Here is a 27,900-nt window from a genome sequence, read left to right on the forward strand (position 1 = left end):
CAGAGGGAGAAGCAGGCTCCCCACTGAGCCCCATGTGGGACTTGATCCTGGGCCTGGGACCATGACCTGAGCCTAAGGCAGACACTTAACTGATTGAGCCACCAAGGCATCCCTTAATGTAGTTTTTTAATAGTTTGCTTCAATAATGTAAGTTCATTTGAATATAATATTTTACCATATAATTAAATTTTCCTTTACAGATAGATTTTGAATGATTAAATATATAGAGGAAGTGTGTTTATAGAAATACCAACTTAGAAAATTACTTAACTATAGTGCTCGCTTTGGCAGCACATATACTAGAAAATTACTTAACTATAATGAGTTCAAATTGTCTTAAGTATTTTTACTTCAATATCTGTAAGGTGGAATGAATAAAAGACCTGATTTTATAAATTCTTCTAAAATCATCTTCAAGTATTAATAATTTAGCCTTCTTCTTAATCTCTAGGAAGGCAGAGGCCATTAAAATGACAGCCCAAGAAAATGGCTTCCAGGGATGTTTGCTAAATGAAAATGATGATTGGAGGCAAAGATGACAATTTACTAAGAATCCTGTGATTGGTTATTAGGAAAGAAATCACTCATACTGAAACAGGCAACCAGGTAGGGTTTTCAAAAGTAGTATGGTTGGGTAATTACTTCTTGCAAAAAAGGGTCTGTTTTACAGATCCACTAAATGCTCAAGCCACACATATCCACATCAGTATTTAATGTGATATGCTTTCCATTGTAAAAATCTTCCCCCAATTTTTTTTTAAGATTTTTTTTTTTAAGATTTTTAAATTTATTTGTCAGAGAGAGAGAGGGAGCGAGAGCAAGCACAGGCAGACAGAATGGCAGGCAGAGACAGAGGGAGAAGTGGGCTCCCTGCCGAGCAAGGAGCCCAATGTGGGACTCGATCCCAGGACGCTGGGATCATGACCTGAGCCGAAGGCAGCTGCTTAACTAACTGAGCCACCCAGGCATCCCTTTTTTAAATATTTTATTTATTTCTTTGGCAGAGACAGATCACATGTAGGCAGAGAGGCAGGCAGAGAGAGAGGGGGAAGCAGGCTCCCTGCTAGCAGAGAGCCAGATGTGGAGCTTGATCCCAGGACCCCGAGATCATGACCTGAGCTGAAGGCAGAGGCTTTAACCCACTGAGCCACCCAGGCACCCCAAATCTTCCCCCAATTTAAGTCTCTTCTCAGAGGAGTTCATAATTTCATTTGGGCAGGGATCTGCCATACAAAGTCAAAATTCTTTATTAAAATGATAAAAAATTAACAAACATGGTATAATCAGCAAAGATTACTAATAATAGATCCATTTAGTTACTGCCAAGGACACTTTCAATTAGGTTTTTTGGTTCTCAAAACCAGTAATTATTTTATGAAGTTAGCTGGGTTAGAAAGCTATCTCTGGAGATTCAAGTGGATCTACATACGCAATTTATTCTATTTACAGATTTTATATAGTCTGTATAAAATAGTTATAGCACTGGGGAAATAGATTTAAATAAATATTAATTTTTTTACCATATTCCCTCCCACAAAAAAAAAAAAAAGAACGAAAAGAAAAAAAGAAAGTAAGTAGTAATGGTAGAACCATAGGAAACTGAAGCAATTTTAAAACTCGATTAGACAAATTTAAATGAATGCCCATTGGGGCACCTGGGTGGCTCTGTGGGTTAAAGCCTCTGCCTTCCGCTCAGGTCATGATCCCGGGGTCCTGGGATCGAGCCCCACATCGGGCTCTCTCCTTGGCAGGGAGCCTGCTTCCTCCTCTCTCTCTGCCTGCCTCTCTGCCTACTTGTGATCTCTGTCTGTCAAATAAATAAATAAAATCTTAAAAAAAAAATAAATGAATGCCCATTTACTTTCTTTAAACTTTAATGAATCTATATTTCAACACAATTGAATCACCTCTGACCTAGAAAACAAAATATTTATACAAAGTAGTTATTGGCTTACACACCAAATATATACTGTCTAGGGTAATATAAAATAAATATATGTATTTACCAGATAACATTTCAACTTAAATGAATAACTGCTTTAACTCTAAAACTCTGAATGTACTTTGCTAGAAATTATGCAAAATATGAATAATATGATTATTTTTTTCTGAATAGGTTTCGATTAGGGTCTGGTCCAAACATTTTAAAAGATGACTTGGATTTGATGAAACAATTAGCTTTCGCATCTGGCACATAAATAGGAAATTGCTAAGGGGGCAAAGAAAGTTTGGAAATGAAATATATATCCACTGCTATTTTACAAGGAAATATCTAAGTAAATGTTGTATGTATAAAAACCACATGTTTGGGTCATCTGGGTGGCTCAGTTGGTTAAGCATCTGCTTTTGGCTCAGGTCATGATAACAAAGTCCTAGGATCAAGTCTTGCATTGGGCACCTTGCTCAGCAGGAAGCCTGCTTCTCCCTCTGTCTCTGCCGCTCCCCGGGCTCATGCTCTCTCGCTTTCTCTCTCTTTCTCTCTCTCATATAAGTAAATAAAAATCAAGCTAAACAAAATAAAACAAACAAAAACAAAAACAAAATACATGTTCTAAAGAAAAATAACATGGAGAGGTCCTCCCAAAATAAAGATGGCTGATTATTGGTAGAGGAAAGACATGTATGAAGAGAAAAGAGAAAAGGCTCTGTACTTCACTTACTACTTCTGTATACCATACAGCATACCCACCACCCTCTCCAGTATTTGAGACACCTATGAAAATTATACATCTGGGGCTTAAAAGTTATTCTACTATAATTTACCACTACAACCAAGGACTCTTGGAGCAAGAAAAATCTTAAGGGACAAAAATTTTTCTCAAATTTATACAGGAATTTACAGTTTGCAAAGTACTTTCACAAATATTAACTTATTTTAGTCTTCACTGAGTCTGAGAAGGGCAAATATGCAAAGGGATATTACTTGGCTTGAGCTGCAAATCTGAAAGTTAATATGAACATCATAATTACTTAACTAATGCAGACTACTCTCCTCGCCTGGTTTGCAGATCATCCCTCAAAAAGATCCAAACATTTGGTGAGAAGGAAAAGAGGTTACATCATTCACCTAAATACACAAAGAAAGCTGGCCTTCAAACAGAGAATCTGATTGCTACCTTCTTCAATGTATATTATTTTAAGAACAGTAGGATAAAATGAAATTGTTAGAAATCTCTCTTTTTAGAAACATTGCACAAAATATTCCTAAGACAGAGAGAATATAAAACTATTTTTGCTTTTTTTTTTTTTTACATTAAAAAAATTTCATTGATACATAGTACATGTCAATTGTCAGTGGGTGAGAGAAACACAAGGTCAAGGAGGTATCTGGAGTGCTACATTTGGTTGGGCCACAATAATGGATGCAGGGGTTGATTCTGTGCTGCCTTTTTTTTTTTTTTTTTGGGTAGTAAAGGCCTTTAGACTATCCCTTCAAGAGTTATACCACTTCTGGGCGCCTGGGTGGCTCAGTGGGTTAAGCTGCTGCCTTCGGCTCAGGTCATGATCTCAGGGTCCTGGGATCGAGTCCCGCATCGGGCTCTAGGCTCAGCAGGGAGCCTGCTTCCTCCTCCCTCTCTCTGCCTGCCTCTCTGCCTACTTGTAATCTCTCTCTGTCAAATAAATAAATAAATCTTAAAAAAAAAGAGTTATACCACTTCTTTCATATATTACAATGATGCCTACGAATGAACTAATTCTAGAAGAGTTACTATGTATGGTGGCATAGGGAGCAGGAATATAACTGAGAATGTTGAAGAAATTACTTAGGCATCATTAAATTTAACAACATGAAAGCAGATTTAGAAATAGAAAATGTGCATGATTAAATGTGCATGGTGTCCAATATCCAGGATAAACACAAACTTCCTATTTTGTACTGACTGTACCCTTGTTCTCTAACCAGTTTTATTTCCTTGGCTCATCCTGTCATCCTACACCTAAGAAGTCCGGCGGGAGAGTCAAATTAGTGAAGTATCTAGCAACAATTTATTTAGAAAATCAATTGCTTATTCTTATGTAGTCCAGAAAAGAGACAGAAATGCTATCTACATTCCCCTTCAATACAAGAAGGGCATTTATCTTCAAAATGCAAGAAGAACATCTATAAGCCAATATATGGAAAAGCCAAAAATTTCTGTTTATATACTAAACCCATATTTTTATAATGTTCCAAACTTTTCCCTTGCTTTTTCTGGAAATCCCTAAAAGACTTTTTACATATAATACAAAACCCAATCACTTCAGGCTTTGTGCCATTCCTTTCTTATTCCAGCTTCCAGTTCCCTGAAGATTGTGTACACTGTGGGGAAATTTTACAAGAATCAGAATTATGTAACTGAAAGCATGTGAAGCAAATACCAATGTACAAAATTTGCAATGAAGTATGACTAAAAGGGAAAAAAATCCCACGGATGCTGTGATACTAGGGATCAATTTATTTTTGTTCAGTCTTGTAATTTCAGACCCTGAGGGTTTTTTTTTTTTTTATTCTCTTTATATAACACAAATACTTCTGGATAAATGACCTCTCTTCCTACTTGTAACTTCATACACGTGCTTCTAGTGTTCTTCTACCTAGTCACAGAAAATATTCCAATCATAGCTTCTAAAGTGTTAGAAAAAAGCTTAATCTAGAGAATAAAACTGTTCTTTCTTGGGTTAAGGAAGAATTGATGCTTGATCTCTCCTAGATAAAAATAAGAGTTTATGAGGCATTTCTCTTGCTAGGTTTCACTGTTTGTCACTCACTATGCTAATCAACTTGCACACATTATATTTTTAAAAATGCACAATTCCCTGCAGGATGAAAATATTCTTATCATTTTTACAAAAGATTAAAGTGAAGATTAGAGTTCTTAAACAGCTTGTCCTATAGGAAGCAACTATTCAGCAACAGAGCTACGTTCTGAATTCATGCGATCCAAAGTCCCTTTCTTGTTCCAGCATCCTATGGCCCTGGAAATGGTCGCTCACAACCAAGTGTGTCAGGCTGACAGGGTGAAGGGGCTAAAATTCAGGCTCTATTCCTTTTGCAACTGCTTCTGCAGTGACATAGAAGCCAGTCTGTTCGATAAAGGGGACTTTTACCCTAGTTCATACACAAATACTGTACAAGCTGGTGGATTTCCTGGTAAGATGTCACTTCCACTAATCTCAAAAGTATCCCTGCTTTCCTACTCCATCCACTGTGAGTACAGAAAGTGAAGCTACAATTTACCCCTGATACTCAACCATATTTGCCATGATATATTGTTATCTGAGAGTATTCTCAACTCAGGGCTTCATAAAGATAAGGACTGATGCAATCTCTAGAATTGAGAGCTACCTGTATTTTATTAAATATTTAGCTCAGGAATAATGAATATATAATAAGCTGCAAATAAATGTGTCCATTCCTTCCTAAAGCTATACATTCCTTAAAAACTTAATGGTGTCAAATATCTCAAAGCCTTGAGTTCTTTTAAAGGACCATTGGTTGGGGCGTGTGCACAGAAGGGGCACAGATGGATGAATTGACCCAGTGGCTCTCAGGCTGAGACAGCTGAATGTTCAATGGCGTACTTATAGACCACATTAACTTCTTGGCAAGTGCTGTTGCTGCACATGTGGGTGGTCCATTGCTGAATATGAATGTGCTGAATATCATTTAGGCAGGGAGCAAAAGGTGTTCAAGAGAGTTGGAGAGGAGCCCAGGAGGTACGCTGTTTATCTTCTAGGAACATTTATTTTCTCCAAAACATATAACTTGAATTAATAAAGTGGATTTATATGTGAATAAAGGAAACTGGTTATTGAAACTGAATTACCATGCCTCTCTAAGAATAACTAAAAGATCTGTGAATATGACTCCTAGCACACACACACACAAAAAAGATTCTAACACAAATAACTGTTCTTACCATATTGCTAAGAGGCACTGCTCTGGATCTGACTGCAAAGCGGGTATCTCCCTATGGTCAGATTCTGAAGCTTCTAGCAACTGCCATATTGGAGTTCTTTTAAAATAGACAAAGTTCATAAGAATGATGAAAGAAGGGGCTTTCTTAAGTTATTCTTACTTAAGTAATGTAAAACCGTAAGATTTTGGTTTTATCCTCAGGTCTAAAACCTGAAAAGAATTTGTAAAAAGAAAACCTCTACTGACTTTTTCAATTTAAGGCTCTGTCATAGAATCTCTCTTGAAAAAAGACGATGGATCAGGTGGTGAGCCATCATCTGTGGAATCTCTCTCCTGACCACTTTCAGTCTGGTTTTTGGCATGACTTTGGAACAAGTTTTGCACTGTTCTCATCCATTAATCATCCCTTCAGGGTGATAAACAGAGGCCAGGTGCTTAAATAGACACTTGGAAATTTGGGAATTGGCTTTGATTCCATTGAACTAAAAAGCCCTTTGTTTCTTCCAAAGATTGGTTTTATTACCACCCAATAGCTCCTGAAAAATCCAACCGTACTAAGAACTAAAGAGATCCTTTTTTAAGGGCCTATTATTTTCTTAGGGATAGAAATACTAAACAAATAACATTCATATACATATGTGTCATTTCTACATTTGGGCTTCTTTGTTTTATTCTTTTCTAGTTACTGAAATTATGAGAATTCTTATCTCTCAGGGGAAGCTATCTGTGATTTCAGACTGTTTCTTACCCTCTGCAAACTTGATCTAATGCCTTACTGAAATAATATCAGGAATCTGTGAGAAGTAGTTTTGGAATCTGACAGGCTAACGTTGTTAGGTTATCTCTGTCTTCCCTTCATTCTACCCAACAGTCACAGTTTTGCTTTAACCCTTCACAAATCTAAAAATCTGATTTATACCACTCTCACCTAACTTTTATGTATGACCTTTGTTACCAACATATTAGGTCGTTCTGTATTCTTAATGTAACAGCCGCTATCTCTTAAAGTAAGGGACATAACTGAGAAAAGATGATAGTGGTTATCATGGGGAGGGGAAATCTGTGAAGATAACCAGTTCAGTGTCTCCATCTAAAGAAGAGTAATTTAAAGGTTAGTGGAGGGAAAAGGAACAAAGGATTTTTGAAATACAATCAGTTTTTTTTTTTAAATGACCTTAAATATATTAACATGATATGGATTAGGAAAATTGTATCCATAAAAACATTAAATAGAACAAGCACCTTAATGTTATAAAGTACATCCTAGGTACACCCTACCTTAGTTGGTAAATACCACTTATTTATTTGGTAACACTTAACTGAAGTATAAGTTACATAAAATAAAATGCACACATTTTAAGTAGAGATTTTGATGAGTTTGGAAAAATATGTTATTACTAGGTAATCACCATCCCAGTCAAGATATAGGAAATTTCCATCACTGCAGTAAGTTACCTCCTGCCCCTTTGTAATTAATCATTTCTACTCTGTCTCAGCCAAACAAGAACCTAGTTTCTCTTACTAAAGGTAATTTTGCCTATTTAGGAAATTTGTATAAATGGAATCATAAATAATGCACTTTTTGTGTCAGGTTCTGACAGAAACATATTGAGTGAGTTTTTGAAATCCATCCATCCATCCCTATATTGTGTTTACCAGTAATTTTTAACTATTTTTCCATTTTTATGACTGAGTATAATTCCATTCCATGAGTAGATTGCAAGTTGTCTATCCATTCACTTGTAGGTGGTATTTGAATTGTTTCTAGTTAGAGGCAATTACAAGTATAGCTGCTATTAAAATTTGTGCATAGGGGTGTCTAGGTGGCTCAGTTGGTTAGTTGTCTGCCTCTGGTTCAGGTTGTGGTCCCAGGGTCCTGGGATCAAGGCCCAAATCAGGCTCCCTGCTCAACGGGGAGTCAGTCTGCTTCTCCCTCTCCCCGTTTCCTGGTCATGCTCTTCCTCTCTTTCTTAGATAGATAGATAGATAGATAGATAGATAGATGATAGATAAATAAAATCTTTAAGTTTTCTTTTTTTAAAATTAAGTTTGTGCATAATTTTTATATAGGCATGCCTTCATTTCTGTTGGGTAGTCATCTAGGAATTGAATTGCCAGATTATTTGATAAATGCATGTTTAAATTTGAGAGGCAGATGAACTATTTTCAAAAAAGTCATCTCATTTGACATTCCCAGAAGCAGTGTGTGATAATTTCAGTTACTCTACTACCTCATCAACACTTGGTATTGTTAGTCCTTCTAACTTTAGCCATTATAATGTGTGTGTAGTATTATCTCATTGTGGTTTAAATTTCATTTCCCTGGTAACTAATGATAGCAACCAGTTTTTGTACAGTTATTGGTCAACTATATGCTCCTTTGTGCAGTGTCCATTCAAGTTTTCTTTTTGTTAATTTTTAATTGGACTATTTGTTTTATTATTGAGTTTTAAGAATTACTTATATACTCTGAATACAAATCTTTTGTCACATCATTTCTTCTAGCCTGTGCCTTGCCTTTTGATTTCCTAATGACATCTTTTGAAGAGCAGAAAGTTTTAATGACCTCTGATGTATTATTCTTTAATGACTGGTGCCTTTATTTGTTTATTTTCTAAGAAATCTTTGCCAATCCCAAATTTGCATAGATTTTCTTCTATGTTTTCTTCTAGAATTCTACAGTTTTAGTTTCCTATGTTCACATCTACAGTCTACCTTAAAGTAATCTTGTGGACAATGTAAGGTATTGTTTATGACTTATTTTTTCCAATATGGATATCCAGTTCCAGCACAATTTAGCCAGAAAACTATCAATTCTGCAATGGGTTATGCCAGTGATTTTGAAAAGCTCAGTTGACCTTACATGTATCATATATGCAACCACTGAAGCCTATTTCTTCACTCTCTGTCTTGTCTGATTAATCCTTCCTTGTGTTTATACAAAACCCACACTATCTTGATAATTGTGATTTTACAGTAAGCCTTGAAATCATGTACTGTGAGACCTCTAACTTTATTCTTTTTCCCCAAAAGAGATCTAACTATTGTTGGACCTTGGTTTTCCAACTAAAAACTAGAGTGAGATTTTCAATTTCTACAAAAAAAAAAAAAAAGACCAAAAAAAGAAAATGCTGGGAATTTTGTTGGGATTGCATTGAATATATAGATCAATTTGGATCAAATTTGATCAATAAGCATCAAAATAATATTGATTCTTCCATTCCATGAATGTAGTGTATTTCTCCATTTCCTTAGGTCTTGTTTCAGTTCACTGGGAATTTTTCTTTTTTTCAACGTATATCTTGTGCATATTTTATTAAACATTCATATTTTGATGTCATCAGAAATGGTGTTTTCCCCATTTTCATTTCAAATTCTTATAGCTATTATACAAAAATGATTGATTTTACACTTTATTTTTATACAGAAATATGACTGATTTTGCAACCTATGCTATCACTAAATTATCTTATTAATTTAAGTAGGATTATCCACAAAAATAGCCATGTGATTTGAGAATAAAATTATTTTTACTACTTCTTTTCTGGTTTTTATGCATTTTATTTACTTTTCTTGTGTTAATGCAGTGGTAGAGACCTGCAGTGTAATATTTGTGGAGGATAAGAGTATTTTTTTTAAAGATTTTATTTATTTGAGAGAAAGAGAGAGAGAGTAAGCACAAGGAGTCGGATAGGGGCAGAGGGAGAGGGAGAAGCAGACTTTGCGCTGAGCAGGGAGCCCAACATGGAGCTCAATCCCAGGACCCTGGAATCAAAGACCTGAGCTGAAGGCAGATGCTTTACCAACTGAGCCACCCAGCTGCCCCAAGAGTATTTTTGTCTGACTCCCAATCTTGGAAGGAAAATGTTTAGTCAGCATATTATATAGCTTAGTACTCATTCCCTGTGCACATGAAATAATGTATGGTTTACAACTGAGGGTATAATGACCTATAAATGTTAATTAGTTTAATTTTCTTGATAATATAGCTCAGATCTTCTAAAACATCAGTGATTTTTCTGGGTACATAGTCCATCACTTATTCATAAATAGATGTTAAAATCTTCAGCTGTAATTATGGAACAGTCTATTTCTCCTGGCACTTTTGTATTTATTAATTTTGCAGCTCTATTATTAGACACAAACACATATTTAGAACTGTTACATCTTTCTGTAAATTCCTCTTTTATGATTTTTAAATGTCCTTCTTTAACTCACAACTTTTCTATGTCTTTAAGTCTACTTTGTCTGATAATAATACAATACAAGCTTTCTTGTCTGCTGTTTGCATGTTGCTTGTTGTGTTCCACCATTCTTTCCCTTTCCGCTTCTTTGTGTCTTTGTATGTAACCTGTGCTTCTTGTGGACAGCAGGATAGATCTTATAAATAACTTTTTTTTTTTTAAATCCCGTCCTGTGATTTCTGATAACTAACTGGAGTGTTAAATTCATTTACATTTAATGTAATTATTGGTATCATTGGGTTAAAATCTACAATCCTACTCTTCATTTTATTTGTCCTTTCGATATTTCTATTGTTCACATATTGCTCTTTTCCTATAATATTTTGAGTAAAATCAAGTACATTTTAATTCCTTTGATGTATCCTTTTTAAAAAAACATTTTAGAAGTTTCCGTATGACTAAGACTGTGCAACTTTAACTTATTAATTCAGTTTATAGATTCAGTTTACAGATGTAATTAAAAAATTACACCACTTATATATCACATTTCACATTTCATAATTCTCTGAGTTCCCTATTCACTTCTTACTTCACAAATGTTATAAATTTATAACCATATAATTCAAATTATTCCCATCATTTATGCTATTGTTGTGGTATTTTAGTTCTAAATATATTATAAACCTTAATTTAATAATGTGATTACTTTTGCTTCAAATCAAGGATTGACAGACTTTTCCTTAAAGGGCTAGAGTGTAAATACATTTAGGCTTATGACCTATAGGATTGTTGTTACCACCATGCACTCACCTCTCCTACTGTAGCATGAAAGTAGCCATAGTCAGTATGAACAAGTGTGGAAGGCTATATTCCAATTAATCTTTATTTACAAAAAAACAGTTGGCTGGTCTCCAAGCTATAGTTTTCTAACCATTGTTTGTATGGCTGGTTATTATGGAAATTAAAAGAAAAAAAGAAACATAGTCTTTTATCTTTAACTACTTATTTCCTGGATCTGATCCTCCTCATTTCATTTTTTCCCAGCTTTACTGAGATATAATTGGTCTACAAAAAAACTGCACATGATTAATATATGCAGTTTGGTAATTTTGGACACAGTATACCTTGTGTTACCATCACCACAACCCAGGTAATAAACACCCATCACTTTCAAAAGTTTCTTTGTGTGAGCATGTTTCCGTGAGTATGTGTACAGGTGTTTTAGTGTGTGTGTTAAGAGTCCAGAAATGAACTCACTCACATGTGTCAACTGATCTTTGTCAAGAATACATTATAAGAAGATAGTCTCTTCAATAAATGGTGTTGAGAAAACTGGATATCCACATCCTGAAGAATGAAAATTGAACCTTTGTCTATCACCATACATAATGAACTCAAAATGAATTAAAGATTTAAATGTAAGGTCTGAAGACATAAAATTCCTAGAGGAAACAGGAGGAAAGACTCTATTTCTTTTTATAGATTCTGGTATCCACTGATAACCTTTCCCTTTATTAGGAAGAGCATCCTTTGGCATATTTTGTGGTACAGTTTTGCTAACTACTAATTCTCTAGCTTTCATTGTTCAGAAAAATATAGTTGATGCTAATTTTTAAAGTATGTTTTCACTAGGTATAAAATTATAAACTGACAGTATTTTAAAGATTTTGAAGATTTAGAGATGTTTTTTCATTGTCTTCCAGCCCACACTGTTTCTAATGACAAGGTAACTGCCACGCATATCATCAGAGTATCGTTTTTTATTTTGTCTGCTTTGAAAATTTTCTCTGTCTGGTTTTCTGCAGTTCGATTAGCGTGTACCTAGGTGTGGTTTTCTCTTTATTTTTCTTGCTTTCTGTACCGTGATATGCTTGGATCTGTGGCTTTGAAGAATTTATTTTTTTGTCCTATTCTCATCCTCTTTTTTTAGAACTTCAATCACATCCATTTTAAACCATTTTATATCATCCCCCCAAGTTCTTAATCTCTTTTCTTTAGTCTTCATTTCTTTTTCTATCAGATTGTATCAGCTCTTTCAATTTGTCTTCGATTTCTCTGACCCCTCTGACTTTTCCAGTATGCTGTTAAGCCCATCCAGGTAATTTTTTCGTTTCAATTATTGTACAGTTTTAGTTGCAGAATTTGCATTTAGTTCTTTATTAGAGGGTTTTTTCCCTCCTCTGCTGAAATTTCTTATTCATTTGCTCACAAATATAGCATTTATCTTTAAATCTTAGAACATATTTTCCTTGAATACTTTGAAATTATTAGTAATAGCTAGTTTTTGCTATACCCAATATTTAGGCTACCTCAGAGCTCCTTTTTAATAGACCACTGTTATTCTTAACTCAGAGTAACATTTTCCTATTTTCTTTACATGTCAATAATTTTTATTGTTTATTGGGCATTATAGTAATAAATTGTAATTGTTATTACTACACTATTAGTGATAAATATAACATTACATACTATATAACATTAAATATTACAGATAACTGGACTATGTTCTCTTCCTCTGAAGACTGTTGTGTTTATTCTACTGCGTAATTCAGTTACCTGCCAACCACCTGATACTTTTGTATGCTACCTTTTTATATTTTATTGGGGTGAGATCAGTGGAGAACCTAGAGTGTTTCCCAAGTTAGAATCTTCTAACTTGGTGGGATTCGACTTCTAAATTCTGCCTGCCCAGGAATCTTATCAGGGCTTGGTGTTCAACTTTGCCAGGGAGTATCTAGACGAGGCCCTTCTCAAGCATGACCCTTATTTCCTAAGGCTTAATCCTTCTGATATCTCACCAGGATGTCTGGACTTTTAAGGAGGTGTATATTATTTTGCTGAAATCCTAGCTTCCTCTGGCACTGCTTGAATTCTACTACCACTTTTCTGCTCTAAACCCAAATAGAAAATGCTAAGCCTCATATAGTTTCACCTTGCCTCTGTAACCCAATCCTCAGGTAAAGACTATAGTAAACAGTAAAAAGGCTGATCCTACTCATTTTTACCAGGTCACTTTCAAGAGTTTAGCAAAGCTAAATCACAATGCTCAATGACTTAAAAGATGTGTTATATATATACAAGGCAATATCAATCTTCTATAAAACAGATTAAAATGTCACCTCTGCAACAACATGGATGGACCTAGTGGGGATAAATGAAATAAAATAAATAAAATAAATGAAATAAGTCAGAGAAAGACAAATGCCAAATGATTTCCCTCATATGTAGAATTTAAGAAACTAAACAAAAAAAAGGGATAAACAAAAAACCAGACTCTTAAATATGCAGAACAAACTGGCAGTTGCCAGAGAAGAGGTGGGCAGGGGGATAAGTGAAATATATTAAGAATGCAATAATTGTGATGAGCAATGAGAAATGAACAGAATTGTTGAATCATTAACTGTACACCTGCAACTAATATAACACTATATATTAATTATCCTTCATCTTAGAAAAGTAGGAATTTTTAAAGACATGGGTTGTATAGTGTGTGTATTTTAAAGACATGGTTACTGTAAGGCTAAGTATATGATATTGCTTAAATTAGAAATGAAAGAAAATTAGTATAAAGAAAAGAACTGACAAATATTCTAAAACATATAAACAGAGTCAAAAAGTGGCCCAAAACTTTAAAGTCTAATTTAAATAATGTGTTTAATTTAACCTGGATGAAAATTCATATATGAACTTTAAACTTTAAATATTTTTCTTCTCCTATGATTTCATTCAGTCTTTCCTTCCTTCCTTCCTTCCTTCCTTCCTTCCTTCCTTCCCTCCAAAGTGTTCATTAGTAGTATACACTGTTCTAGGAACTCCTCCAGGTGCTGGGGGGAGGACTTCTATTTATACTTTTGCTTCTCTTCTCCCATCTCTTAAAATTTCACTTTATATTTGTATTCTCTATTGCTGTTTTTTTTTTTTTGTTTGTTTGTTTGTTTGTTTTAGTTTGCCATGTTCTCTGGGCTGATCTCATTCTTTTTTTTAAAATATTTTTTTATTTTTTATAAACATTTAATATATTTTTATCCCCAGGGGTACGGGTCTGTGAATCGCCAGGTTTACACACTTCACAGCACTCACCAAAGCACATACCCTCCCCAATGTCCATAACCCCACCCCCCTCTCCCAACCCCCCTCCGCCCAGCAACCCTCAGTTTTTTTGTGAGATTAAGAGTCACTTATGGTTTGTCTCCCTCCCAAACCCATCTTGTTTCATTTATTCTTCTCCTACCCACTTAAGGCCCCATGTTGCATCACCACCTCCTCATATCAGGGAGATAATGAGATATCACCTCACACCAGTCAGAATGGCTAAAATGAACAAGTCAGGAAATGATAGATGCTGGCAAGGATGCGGAGAAAGGGGAACCCTCCTACACTGTTGGTGGGAATGCAAGCTGGTGCAACCACTCTGGAAAACAGCATGGAGGTTCCTCAAAATGTTGAAAATAGAACTGCCCTATGACCCAGCAATTGCACTACTGGGTATTTACCCTAAAGATATAAACGTAGTGATCCGAAGGGGCACGTGCACCCGAATGTTTATAGCAGCAATGTCCACAATAGCCAAACTATGGAAAGAACCTAGATGTCCATCAACAGATGAATGGATCAAGAAGATGTGGTATATATACACAATGGAATACTATGCAGCCATCAAAAGAAATGAAATCTTGCCATTTGCGACAACGTGGATGGAACTAGAGCGTATCATGCTTAGCGAAATAAGTCAAGTTGGAGAAAGACAACTATCATATGATCTATTGCGGCTTTTTGGGAAGGTTTTTAAAGCAGATATTCCAGCTAACCTACTTATTCTTTGACTGTGTCTATTCTGGATATTTAGGCTAGTCATTTACTTATTTATTTTAACAATTACATTTTTTATATCCATAATAACCAAGTAGTTTTTCTTCACTGCTGGCTTCCTTCTATTTCTTATATCATCCCTGCTTTCTCTGAAGATGTTGTTTTGTGGTATTTAGCATTTTTTCTTACACTTATTTTTGGCATTCAGCATTGTTTCTTATTACTCTCATCATTGCAAAATGAATTATTGTTTTTTTTTTCTTTCATAATAATTTTGTTTTTGATTTTGCATTTTTTTTTCCACAGAAGTCCCCTAACTACTTTGTCTGATATCACCTATAAAGGTGAAATAGCCTAGTTGCTTGTTTGTGTGCCTCCTGGGAGAGTGGAGGTGTGCTTCAGGACAGAGAGATTCTGCTTTCAGCATCAGTCCCATAATTCTCTATCTTTCCGTCCTGATCCTCCTCAGGGAATTTATCTCCCCAGTATATCCAGTTTCCAATAATTCAATTCCAGATACTGTCTCTGGGGAGTCCTCTGTTGAAAAGGTCTGGGGAGGGAAAGAGGGGAAAGAAAAGAAGAAATGCAGAAGCCAGCCATCTTGGCTGACTTCACCATTCTACACTGTCTACCCCTGCCAGGCTCCAGTTCTCTTTCTCAATTTTCCCTCTAGTGTTTCAAGTGAGAGTCTGCTTTTTTGCCCTATGATAATGTCAGGTAATAATCCATCTAAAATAATATACGAAGGAAGAAAAAAATAACACCTTCCCCCCCTAAAATACAAAGTCTTCTCTCAGATTAGCTCCAAAATGTCACTGGCTTCTACTCCAGCTTGATTGTCTTATCACTCAACTGTCTCTTGACTGGAGCTCAGGTGTGTATTGATTACCGACAATATTTCCGCAATCAGTCATCCTTCCTCCCCCACTTTTTTGGGTGGTATTGTCATTGTTATGTTACCAAGATAGAAAGCAGTAAGAGTTTGCTTACCTATGGCTAAATCCAAAAATCCATGTATGTTAAACTTGTTATGATCATACTATTTTGCTTTTAATTCACTGTTGCACTGATTAACTTAATTGGTACTCCTAAAATTATGTTTTATGGGAAGCAGATATTCCATTCTACAGATAAAGGAGCCATGGCCACAGTGAGTTCCATGGCCTACACACAGCTGAACTGTTAGACATTGTTAACATCTGTCAGGCAATGAAGAACTATCTTTATATAGTTACCAATAAGGAAAGACAGTCACACTTACAATATATTATCCAGAAATCTTCATGCAGACCATGAGACTTTATTTTCTTTGCTCCTGGCTATAATCTGATACAGTGATTTCTGACACAGTATGGCATTTATGATTACAGCAGGCTGTCTGCACGGACTACCTGCATGGACCCCATAACAAAATACCACAACATAGATGGCTTACACAACCAGCCATTTATTTTCTCACAGTTATGGTGGATGGTAGTCCAAGATTAAGGCACCAGCACAGCCAGTTCCTGGTGATTGCTCTCTTCCTAACTTATAGATGGTCATCTTCTCAGTGTGTTTGCACATGGCATGAAACAGCAAGGGAGCAAGGTCTCTGGAATCTCTTCTTATGGAGGTACTGTAATACCATTATGAGGACTCTACCTTCATGACCTCATCTAAACCTACTGATTTCCCAAAGTCCTCATCTCCAAATACTATCACACTGGGACAGTGTATATATATATGGGGAAAGGGGAGATGCAACATATGAATTTTTGAAGGAAACAATTCAATCTATAGCTCGTCACCCCTAGTTTGGGTCTTATATCCCACTTCTAATTGCATGTAGATGTTTACCTCTTTCTTTTCTGATTCCAAGATGTGATCAACTTACTCTCTCTAGGTCTGTCTCTCAGCTATGCTTTCCTTCTTTTACCCAGGGCCAAATTTTCTGACTTTGATGTTTAACTCTTTCAAATCTACTTTAATTTTACTAAATTCAGTTAATTTCCATCCTTATCAAATTCTTTACACCCTAAAGAAAACAAAACAAAACAAAACAAATTTAGCTTGAACTTTATCTCTTTGGTCTACTAGACCAGATAGTGTGTTATAGTGAATAATGATATGTGTCATTCAGAAATTAGTGCATCAGATGAGAAGCACAGCTTTCTTAGTTTGTCTACATTTTTTTTTAATTAATTTTTTATTTTTTATAAACATATATTTTTATCCCCAGGGGTACAGGTCTGTGAATCACCAGGTTTACACACTTCACAGCACTCACCAAAGCACATACCCTCCCCAATGTCCATAATCCCACCCCCTTCTCCCAAACCCCCTCCCCCCAGCAACCCTCAGTTTGTTTTGTGAGATTAAGAGTCACTTATGGTTTGTCTCCCTCCCAATCCCATCTTTTTTAGTTTGTCTACATTTTAAACTATCTATGATAAATGAAATGTAAGTGCATGAAATCTATCCTAAATTGCTCTGTTACGTTGCCATGTTTTATTTTTGGGTCCAACAATAGGCTTTGAATCTTTCATTGGAGGAATTACATGATTTTATAATGAAGAAAATGAGTAATGAGAAAATTTAAGAAAGCATCAAACTTCTACATCAAATACAGTAAAAATTTTAATTGAAGCTTTTCCTTAAATATAATGTGAAATATAGACTACTCTTGAAGTGTTTACTAGAGGAAAAAAATAAAATGTGTCTAAAATATTGTGTAAATTAGATCTTAGACTAATTTTGGTACAATTTTTGCTTACTGATGGTGTTGACTTCCTTAATTAGTATTCACATTTTTATTTCTACTTTTTCAGATTCATCATAGACTCACCTACATTTTATCTAGCTTAATTATTAAAAAATTCCCTTAGCAACACTAATAAAAGAGTCACTGAGGTGTGTCAAGAAGAGCTTGAATTTACAATTAGAAGACATACATTTTATTTTTGGCTTCCTGAGCCTTTGTCAGCCAAATCTGTCAAAGGAGGGTGATACCATTGCTTTCACACAATTCGCAAAATTGTTCGAGATGAAAAAGATATAAGTGGAATCAATTTACACACTGTAGAATGCTACACATTAGGAGTTGTTAAAATATATGATGCATTTTCTGCTCTTTAAAAAAATAGCTAAATCTCATAATCTGGCAGAAACATTGGGATCTACTAGTTTATCTATTATGATAAATAAAACTTTAATAAATTTAATAAAATTCTGCCCTGAAAAATAATTGATTTTACATGCAAGTTTTTTGCCTTTTAGAGTTATTACAGGAACTTTTTAAAAAGATTTATTTATTTATTTAAGAGAGAAATATATACAGAGAGACAAAGGGTAAGCACACATGGGCGCAGGGGGAGGAGAGGTGCGGGAAGGAGGAGAGAAATTTCAAGCAGACTAGCACCAAGAAGCCAGAGGTGGGGTTTGGTCTCATGACCCTGGGATCATGACCTGAGCCAAAACCAAGTCAGACACTTAAGTGACTGAGCCTTGCAGGTACCCCAGCTTATCATAGGAAATTGTACTAGATATTTTTCCAATTTCATTTGCTCTTACTTCTGATAGTTGTTAATGATTTATCCATAATCTTATGTTGCTCATTTTTAGATATTCATAAGAAATTAAGTATCTGGCTGAATAAAACAAACATATGCATTGCCAGAGAATAAAATATGTTTTCATTTGGATGGTATATAATTCAATCTGACATTAGGAAACAAGAATAAAATATTTTTATATTTTAATTTGGAGTCACATCTGATTTGGTTGTTATTTCCTTCTCTTCATTCTCTAAAACTAAGCAAAGCTAGAGTCATCCGACAGTATTTTCTCCTGTCTCAGGTAACATTATAGCTCCCGGTCAACCTGAATTTCTTTGTGTTCACTGAGTGATAACATGTACTCCCTTTCACAAAACTGTCTCATCTTTGCTTTATTTGTTTTCTAGAATCAAATTTTAGTTCTGTATCTGATCTGCTGTTGCTGAACATGGATAAAATAGTAGTAGTAATACATAAATCTGAACATTGTAATATATCAAAAGGAAAACTATGCATAATCCTAGTACAAATATTTCCAAACTAGAGGTAAAAATAACAATCACAGGCAAATTTTTGCTTGGTAAAACCCTATTTTCCATGTTTATTGAAAGATATTAAATTGAAGAATTTCTTTAAATATTGCCATAGATAAATCAGTTAGTTACCTTTATATGTAGGCTCTTAAAAAAAAAAATATTCCTTGTGGCAGAAAATGCTGATATTTGTGGCAGAGAGACCCTAAACTAACTTCCAGTGATTCCTACCTCTGGTTTTCATGTCTTTGTGTGTAATTCTTTCCTAATGAAAGTGGGAAGAAACTGATGGGATGTCACTTCAGTAATTATGCTACAATATAAGAATTCCATCTTAGCTGAGCTGAGCTAGAGATTCTTCTTGCTAGCCTGATGATGTAGACATCCATGATGGGAAGCCCACATGATCAAGAACTATGAGTGACCTCTAGGACATGTAGGTATCTTCTAGGACATGAAAGTGGCCTCAGCCAACAATGAGTAAAATACTTGGGTCCTCTATCATGCAACCATAAGGAAATTAATTCTTTCAATAACCTTAATAAGTTTGGACATGATTCAACTTTCTGTCTGAAGATGAGCCTCCAGATAAGAACATTCAGCCAACACTTTGATCACAACCTTGTGAGACCCAGAACAGAGGATCTAGCTAAGCCATGTCCAGACTCCTGGCACAGAAATAGTGAGATTATAAATGTATGCTGTTTCAAGATGCTCAGTTTGTAGTAGTGGGTTAGTCAGCAGTAAGTAACACAATACTCTCAATTCCATTGCTCATCAATAGAATATCTTATGAAGTCTCTGATTACACATATTATTCTTGTTTTTCAAATTATTCTAAGACCCCAATGGCCATGGTTCCTGAAAAGCTGCCTATCAGTAATGGTGTTAAATGTTACAGTGATGAAACCTAGATTTTCCTTGAAAATCTCCATTTAATTTCATTGCAATATTTTCAATTAAGGCAATTTAAAATATGTATGGACAAGTGTGATATAACCTTAGAACAAAATCTGTACCCCACAGCCTTTATTGCAGATGCACCAATAGGACTGAGTTGTCTCCAACAAAATGCAAGCAGAAAAGGTATCTAAAAAATAATACTTTTTAAAGAAGTTTCCTTAAAAAGAGGTAATTCAATGAAATATAGAGGTAAAGCTGGGACTTCAGTAGCCAAAAGGGCTATAAGGTGTGCCATCTATTGATGATGACTGAGCAGTAAGATGGAAGAAACCTGAATCCCTGAAGACTTTGTGGAAGAGACATTATGTTAGTTTCCAAAATGAAACTTCAAGGTTTAACTGGAGCGTAATAATTTTCTATCTTGCTCAAATTATGGTTACTTGGAGTTTTACTGAAACTTTCGGATACCTGAATAATAATAACATACATAATTAATTTGTGAATTATAACATACTATTACAATCTACACATCTCTAGTTGGCTGAGGGGCAAGGTCCAAAATGATCCTAGTAAAGTCATACACAAGGGTCACCATAATCTAGTAGAAGAATACACAAAGGGCTAGTATTTGAGAATAAAGTCGTATGTGAACAAAAGCAGAGTTTTGAAAATATGTAATGATTTGGTGGCAGGCATCATGATCTAATTTGACTAGAGTTTGGAATAATTGTTAGGATTGAAGAAGAGATGATTCTATATATTCTATTTGGGATATTAATGAGTGGTTTGAAAACTCATGACAATGAATTTATATGGCACCTAGAGGCCAGGAAGATCAACATTTTCCATTAAGAGTAAGACACACTTTCCAGGAAAATAAAGTCCCACAGTATGAAAGTATGGACAGTATGGATTGAAAGCAAAAGAGGAGGAATACTCAGATATCAGATAAAAGGTTACTATAATATCCCAGATAAGAGAATATAAGGCTTTACAAGTACAGTAGGGGTAAAAATAAAATGATAGCTTCAAAATACCAAACAGATATAAAACTGATAAGACTTAGAAACATATATGATGGTGAAAGATTTCTGGGAGAGAGTATTTATTGTTCTATTTTCAGTATCCTCCCTAGTGCCCAGCAATAGTTGTTACACAGTAAATAATTGTTAAATATTTTCCTGATTGTAAAACTTTCATCAGTAAGGAGATAATATATACAAGTTGTTTTACGTTCAATTATATTTTGTAGTTATGCAATAAAAATTCTTATAGAGCATATATCCACTGTTACCTGTTAAAGAAGACAACATTCCTTTAGTAAGTTTCATTTAAAAGAATCTAAAATTGTCTCCATTGATCAAATTCTTAAATGGTTTATAAGTCTAAATTTTATATAACTCTGTATATATACTTCCTGGAACTTATAAATACTCTCCATAGAAAAATGCAATAAATGGTGTTTGGGTTCCTACCATTGTTCACAAAGCTTAGTTAAACCATAAAACAAACAAACAAAATTATGCTTATCTTTACCATAAGAATATTAGTAAATAAAAGAAATGAAAATACACCATATTTTGTGGTATTATAGTTACTATTTTCTTACACAGACAGTGCGCTACAAGCTAGGCTATTCACTTCCCAAAATATCTTTGCTTACCTTCTTTTTCCTTTATACAAAAATATTCTCACACCCTGACTTCTCAGTAAACACAACCTCACTCACCTATCCCCATACTCCCACACACACACATGCTATAACTGGGAAAAAAAGTGTGAATTTTTTAGCTTTCCTGGGAGATAAAGTAAATATAAATGTGAGGGCTGCCACTGACTTTTAGTTCAATTCTGTACATTTTGATGCATAATGAGATCAAGTTCACTTCTGGGTAACTGTATAACATTCATGACTAGTGGAAAGTGATCTTGAATTTGGTAAAATATTTATAATAATAAAAAATAAAATTTTCTTAATTTGGCTGTCAGGAAGTAAACAGAATTGTCTTCAAAGTTCTGTTTTGTGGATAAAGAATATATGTCATCTTGAATATATCCTATTACTTAGTTCCCTTCAGTATAGCTTTAAAGGGTTTTGAACTGCAGAAGATTCATAGGATTACTAACTGTGATGTGTTTTTAATAGAAGAAATGTGTTTTTGAAGTTTCTTCCAGACCTCTGATTCTATGGAATCATTGATTTCTTCAAACAATGAACCCTTGAACAACAGAGATTTGAACTTCATGGGTCTACTTACAAATGGAGGTTTCTGTTTTTTGTTTTTGTTTTTTTTTTAATTTTTTGTTTTTATTTTACAGCACAGTACTATAAATGTATTTTCTCTTATGATTTTCTTAATAACATTTTCTTTTCTCTAGCTTAGCTTATTATAAAAATATGGTCTATAAAACATCTCTAGCTTACTTTATTGTAGAAATAAGGTATATAATACATATAACATGCAAAATATGTGTTAAGACTATGTCATCAGTAAGCCTTCTGGTCAACAGTAGGCTATTAGTAAAGTTTTGAGGGAGTTAAAAGCTATATGAAAACTTTTGACTATCTGCGGGGTTGATGCTCCAAACTCCTGTATTGTTCAAGGGTCAAATGTATATTTTCCCGGATTATACAATACTTGGAACACAATTATTTTCTCTTTTCTTCAAAACTATATTAGATTATATGTGGAAATATTGAAACGATGAGGCTGACATGAAGACAGAAAAATACACACTAGAAACAAATCAATTCATGGGGCTATTTCCTCTCCCTTTGTGGGGCAACCCCTAACAGGTTTATTCCTTTCTGGAGCTATCAAAATCTACTTACTACACCCCATGGATTTTGAATGGAAATTAGCTTGTCTTCTAGTTCAGAAAATAGGATTTGGGTCACATAACAGAGAACAAATAAAAATCTTACAGAGGCAGCATGACCTAAACTAAAGTTAGAAAACAATGTCAGGAATAACAAAGAAATTAGAATGAATATAAGTCCCAAAAGTTTGAAGGAAGGGATGTAGTTAATTTTATGGAGTATTTTTGTTTTGGGTGTTAATTAAAAAGAAAAAAGAAAGAAAGAAAAGAAAAGGCCAACTGTTTCTACCAACACGTAGAAAACAACAAGTAGTACGGTCTTAGGGACTTCCGGTTTTGTTTGACTAGTTCACTTTAAGAATCAAAGTAGAAATCTTTAAGTCCGACTGAATGCTAAAAAAAGGGATTGCAAAATCAAGAGATGGTAAGATCCAGCGGAGGGGACATCTTCATATTGGTTCATCCATTACATTTTATCTACCTACTATCACATTTCAAGAAGCCAAAATATCTCAAGGTGATTCATGTTTAGAATATTTTCTTACAAGTAAGAACTTATGAATAAAAATATGTATTACTAATGAACAAGTTTTAATTAAATCTGAAACACTTTAATCATAATATTTACAACTGCTTTTCAGATAATATACAATGTCCAGTTTCTTCTTTTACTAGCATGAACATTCCAACTATTAAAATTAACTTTACCAGAACAAAATAATCCTGAAAAGGAATATATCTTTTTAATGTATGTCTAAACCTGAGCTCAAAAATCACACAAATTTACTTTAGTATATAGATTATAAAACAATTTATATAATTACCTAAGATTTAATACAGACTTAATATTTCTTTTAATATACTCTCATATGATGATATCAAAACATATTGATTGATACTTCTTTCTAATTTAATATATGCCAGATACAACTTTATTGCTTTTCCTTTAAATATTTGTTAACCAAAGGTAAGCCAAGGACAAAATGAGTTCCACCACACATACAGAGGTAGTAAATAAATAGGAAGAAGAAAAATACCCTTTCTACTGTTAAGAATACCAAAGCAGGTATTGGTTAACAAGCACTTTTAGACTTGCAGAAGAAAATATGTATTAATATTTGCAATTTGATCTAAAAAAGCTGGTTAAGATTTGTCACTTTATTAAACACTCAAAATAACCAACCTCTTCACCAAATCTTGAATTCACATAAACTTCTAATTTCATAGGCACATAAACTGCAACTGTTAAAATAAATTTGCCTCTGAAAGAAATGAATAGCTCTAACTATAGTAGACACGTTACTCACAGTATGTTCCATGGATTTGCAAAAACACTTTTATTATATTGACTTAGCCTAAGATCCCTTCATCAAAAATATATACAAGGTGAAATATTTAGAATCTTACCTGTAACAAGGAAGCTGCATCTCCCAGCTCCAGCTTCATTTATGATGCTACAATTATAAACCCCATAGTTCTCATTGGAAAGACTCTTCACTGGGTATTCTGTGTACTCTTGAGAGTCAAACTGACCCGTCCGTAATAATTTATTGCCTAAGCGCCACTCATAGGTCAGTACCCGTATTGGATACGCTCTCAGAACCCGGCAGCTCATAGTAATACTTCGATCTTGTCCTTGCCGGATCTCCAGGAATGCTGGCTCCACAGCAGGAGGATCTGTAGAAGACATGTTAAAACAGATGAAACACGCGGTTTGTCATAAGCCAGGAGCTATTATTATTGTGAGAAGCTATTTTTAAGAGCACATCTAGCAACAGGGAAGGAGTTAGAGGTGGGTGGAGAACAAACCAGGAACTTCAGCTTGGAATGGGAAATGGGAAACATCATTTACGGACTGTGGGCAGTGAATGAAATTCATTGCTTTGAAAAAGCATTTGCAGGTGAAAGTAGCAGAGTTCATTTTTCCTTTCTAGCTACTTCCCAGAACAAAATATTATGACTATGTTTGGTTTATATAGTCAGCAACCAGTTGATGTTCTTGCTGTAAAACAAAGAATCTTCAAACTAGCATAAGACTTTGAAACAGATAAAGCCATGGGTTCAAGTTGGTGAATTCTAATTATTCTTAGTTTGGCTTCTGAGTACCTGTTATTTAACAGAATAGGTAGCACAAATATATAATTTTTTAAAAAATATTTTATTTATTTATTTGATAGAGATCACAAGTAGGCAGAGAGGCAGGCAGAGAGAGAGGGAAGAAGCAGGCTCCCTGCCGAGCAGGGTCCTCGATCCCAGGACCCCGAGATCATGACCTGAGCTGAAGGCAGAGGCTTTAACCCACTGAGCCACCCAGGCGCCCCACAAATATATAATTTATTTTCTAAATTATTTTGTCTGAACTGCTTTGACTTAAAGTCATAATATTCATGTGTCTTAAGCAAACTCTGCAAATTATACCACAGGTGGACATGGTTTCTAACTCACTGCAATGATTCACTTACATGTTTTAATTGTGATTGTTTTCCGTATGATAAAAACTTGCTACATCAGGTACCTAACATTTTTTTATTTGATAGAAAGACTTCTATAAAGTGTTACATACTTCTCTCATTATGTAGAATATGCAAAATATAATCCTTTTCTTAATGACTCCCAGTAGATAAATAACAATTACTTCCTTGACACTAGTGTTGGGGTTCATTTAATCAAATAAGATAGGAAATTACTCAGGATTGCATTGCCCAGCATAACTGCATCCTTGACTAGATGTGTATGACATTCTCTTGAGTTGTGCAGTATAAAAACCATACAAATCTACTTGGCTCCCTTCCATCAAGATGCTGAAAGGTTTTAGGACAGCCACACCAAATGTGCCCTCCAATATTCTTTACATGTTATCTCATCTACTTTCTATACTATTGCTGTCCTTTCTCATTGCCTATCTGTTGACTGGCCCTTCTTGCTTCTTTCAATAAAAATGTTTAAACTATCGTACTAAATTTCATTTTACTCATAAATTCAATTTTTGAGCTCTTCCTTTGTAAGTGTTAAGAATTTTTAAAAAATAAATGAGAAAAAAATTCCTCTCTGCATGTAATTTATGAGGCATGTAATATGCCTAATACAATAGGCAGATATTTAAATTGCTGATTTACAAAACTGAAAGACAAAAAACAATTCCTGGGTAGAAAGTAAAGAAGTGAGTAACACTATGAGGACTAACCACTCAAGGCATCTCAAGGAATGTGATACTTGAGCTTTACCTTCCAGCATATATAGGAAATGGTGAGGTGGGTAAGCAATAAGAGAGAACATCCCAGGTAAGGAGATTAATATGCTCAGAGGGAAAAAGAAGATAGAGAGGAGGGGGCTTTCAGAGAAGTATAAATTAATTAGCATAGCTGGTACACAAGAGGTGCATGAGAGCTCAGGAAGAAATAAAGATGGGAAGAAAGAAACTCTATTCAAGGATTCTTGAATATCACGTCATGGAGTGTGCATTTTATTCTGTTGGTATTGACAATCATTAATTTTTTTCTATTGTATCTCATAATCCCCTTCATTTTATTTCATCCATCCCCTACCCCTTTTTCTGTTACCTCTCTGTTTCCTGCATCCATGAGAAGTCTTTTTCTGTTTTGTCAGATTCCACATGTAAATGAAATCATAGGGTATTTGCCTTTGACTTATTTCACTTAGTGTAATACCCTCTAAGTCCATCTATTTTTTTTTTAATGAAAGCTTTATTGACTAAACCAATCTTTTAGAAAGAATATTGTGGCAGATAGGAGGAGTACAGACCTCAAAGGGAAGAGTCTGGTCACAGAGAAATTGAGAACATCATTGTTAAGAGACCAAATTAAGGCAATGTCAATGAAACCACAAATGATATTTTAGATAGTGAGGTAAATAATGGTGTCAGTGATGAAGATGGGGAGAGGAGGAGAGGTAGTTTAGGGTACAGTGGACGTGTTGAACTTGTGCACCTGCTAGTCACACAGTAGGGATACCTAGTTGGCAAGTGTTTCTTCATTTACAAATATACAGGGTATTTTTTATTATCTCTTCTTTCTGATTTTTTAATTTAATCGTGGTTAGAGAAGAAAATAGACCATATGCTTTCAATCATCTGAAATTTGTTGAAACATGATTTATAGTCCAATATATAATTGATTTTTGTCATATGTATGCTTGCAAAGAAGGAATAGTCTGCGATTTAGGGATGTGATGTGGTGTTGGGGGTCAAGTCTGACAAATGAGTTGTCCAAATCATTTATGCAGTTGTTGGGTTTTTACCCCATTTATGGTGGTTAAACACTTCCAAAAGGGTAGGAGTTTAAAAAAAAATTCTTATATCTCTTTCTTGATTTATATATTTTGAGCTTACACTAGTAAGTACATACAAATTTAAAATTTCTTTATTTTATTGGTAAATTGAAGTTATCATTTTGCAACTTATTATTTAAAACTCGATTTTTTCTGAATTAATATAGTTACCCTGACATTCACTTAGTAGTTGCATTTTATGTCTTTTCCAGCCTTTTAAAGTTCTACTATCCTTATACTTTACAAGCATCTCTTTTAAACAGCATGTGGTTATAATCTACTTTTTTCAAGAAAGTCTGGAAATCTTTTTATTTTACTGAAAGCATTTAATACTTTATTTACATTTACTATGACTATTGATATATTTGAGTAGAAATGTACCTTCCTGTTCTGTACTTTTTATTTTGTTTTGTGATCTTTTTTCTTTGTCTACTTTCAGATTTATGGATTGAATGATTATTCCAACTCTTTTCCTGCTACTAATTTTAATTCTCTTTTCTTCTCTTAAAACCTATTGGGCATTACTATAATGTTATACCTGCACAATTTTTTAGAATTGTCCAGATATATGCCGACTCATTTCCCTTTAAATCCTTCTTTCATTACAGACCATACAAATCCACGATCAATTTTCAAATATTATCTAAAGTACATCATTTAGAATTATCTTTAGTGACCTTTCTGATCTTGATTTTCTGAAAATATATATTTTAACCTTATTCTTAAAAGATGATTTCCTTGTACATAGGATTAGAGGTTGGCAGTTATTTTCTTTCAGTATGTTAGGACACCATTCTACCATCTTTAGATGGCCATTACTGCTGTAGAAAAGTAAGCTCAAATTTTCACACTTTGAAGTCACTGTGCTTTTTTTCTACAGCTACTTTCAAATGTTTTTACCTTTGATGTTCTACAGCTTCAATATAATA

At 34.4% G+C, this 27,900-nt stretch overlaps 1 protein-coding gene across 1 annotated transcript in view; it reads right to left on the reverse strand.

Annotated features, from left to right (window-relative positions):
• Nucleotides 1-27,900, reverse strand: part of MDGA2 (MAM domain containing glycosylphosphatidylinositol anchor 2) — an 863,714-nt gene that overhangs the window by 106,255 nt on the left and 729,559 nt on the right. The window contains exon 9 of the mRNA XM_032344142.1: nucleotides 24,092-24,361. Within this exon, the coding sequence (XP_032200033.1) occupies nucleotides 24,092-24,361 (270 nt within the window). The remainder of the gene's footprint in view (nucleotides 1-24,091; nucleotides 24,362-27,900) is intronic.

The sequence above is a fragment of the Mustela erminea genome, chromosome 5, assembly GCF_009829155.1.
Source record: "Mustela erminea isolate mMusErm1 chromosome 5, mMusErm1.Pri, whole genome shotgun sequence".
In the NCBI taxonomy this organism is placed as follows: domain Eukaryota; kingdom Metazoa; phylum Chordata; class Mammalia; order Carnivora; family Mustelidae; genus Mustela; species Mustela erminea.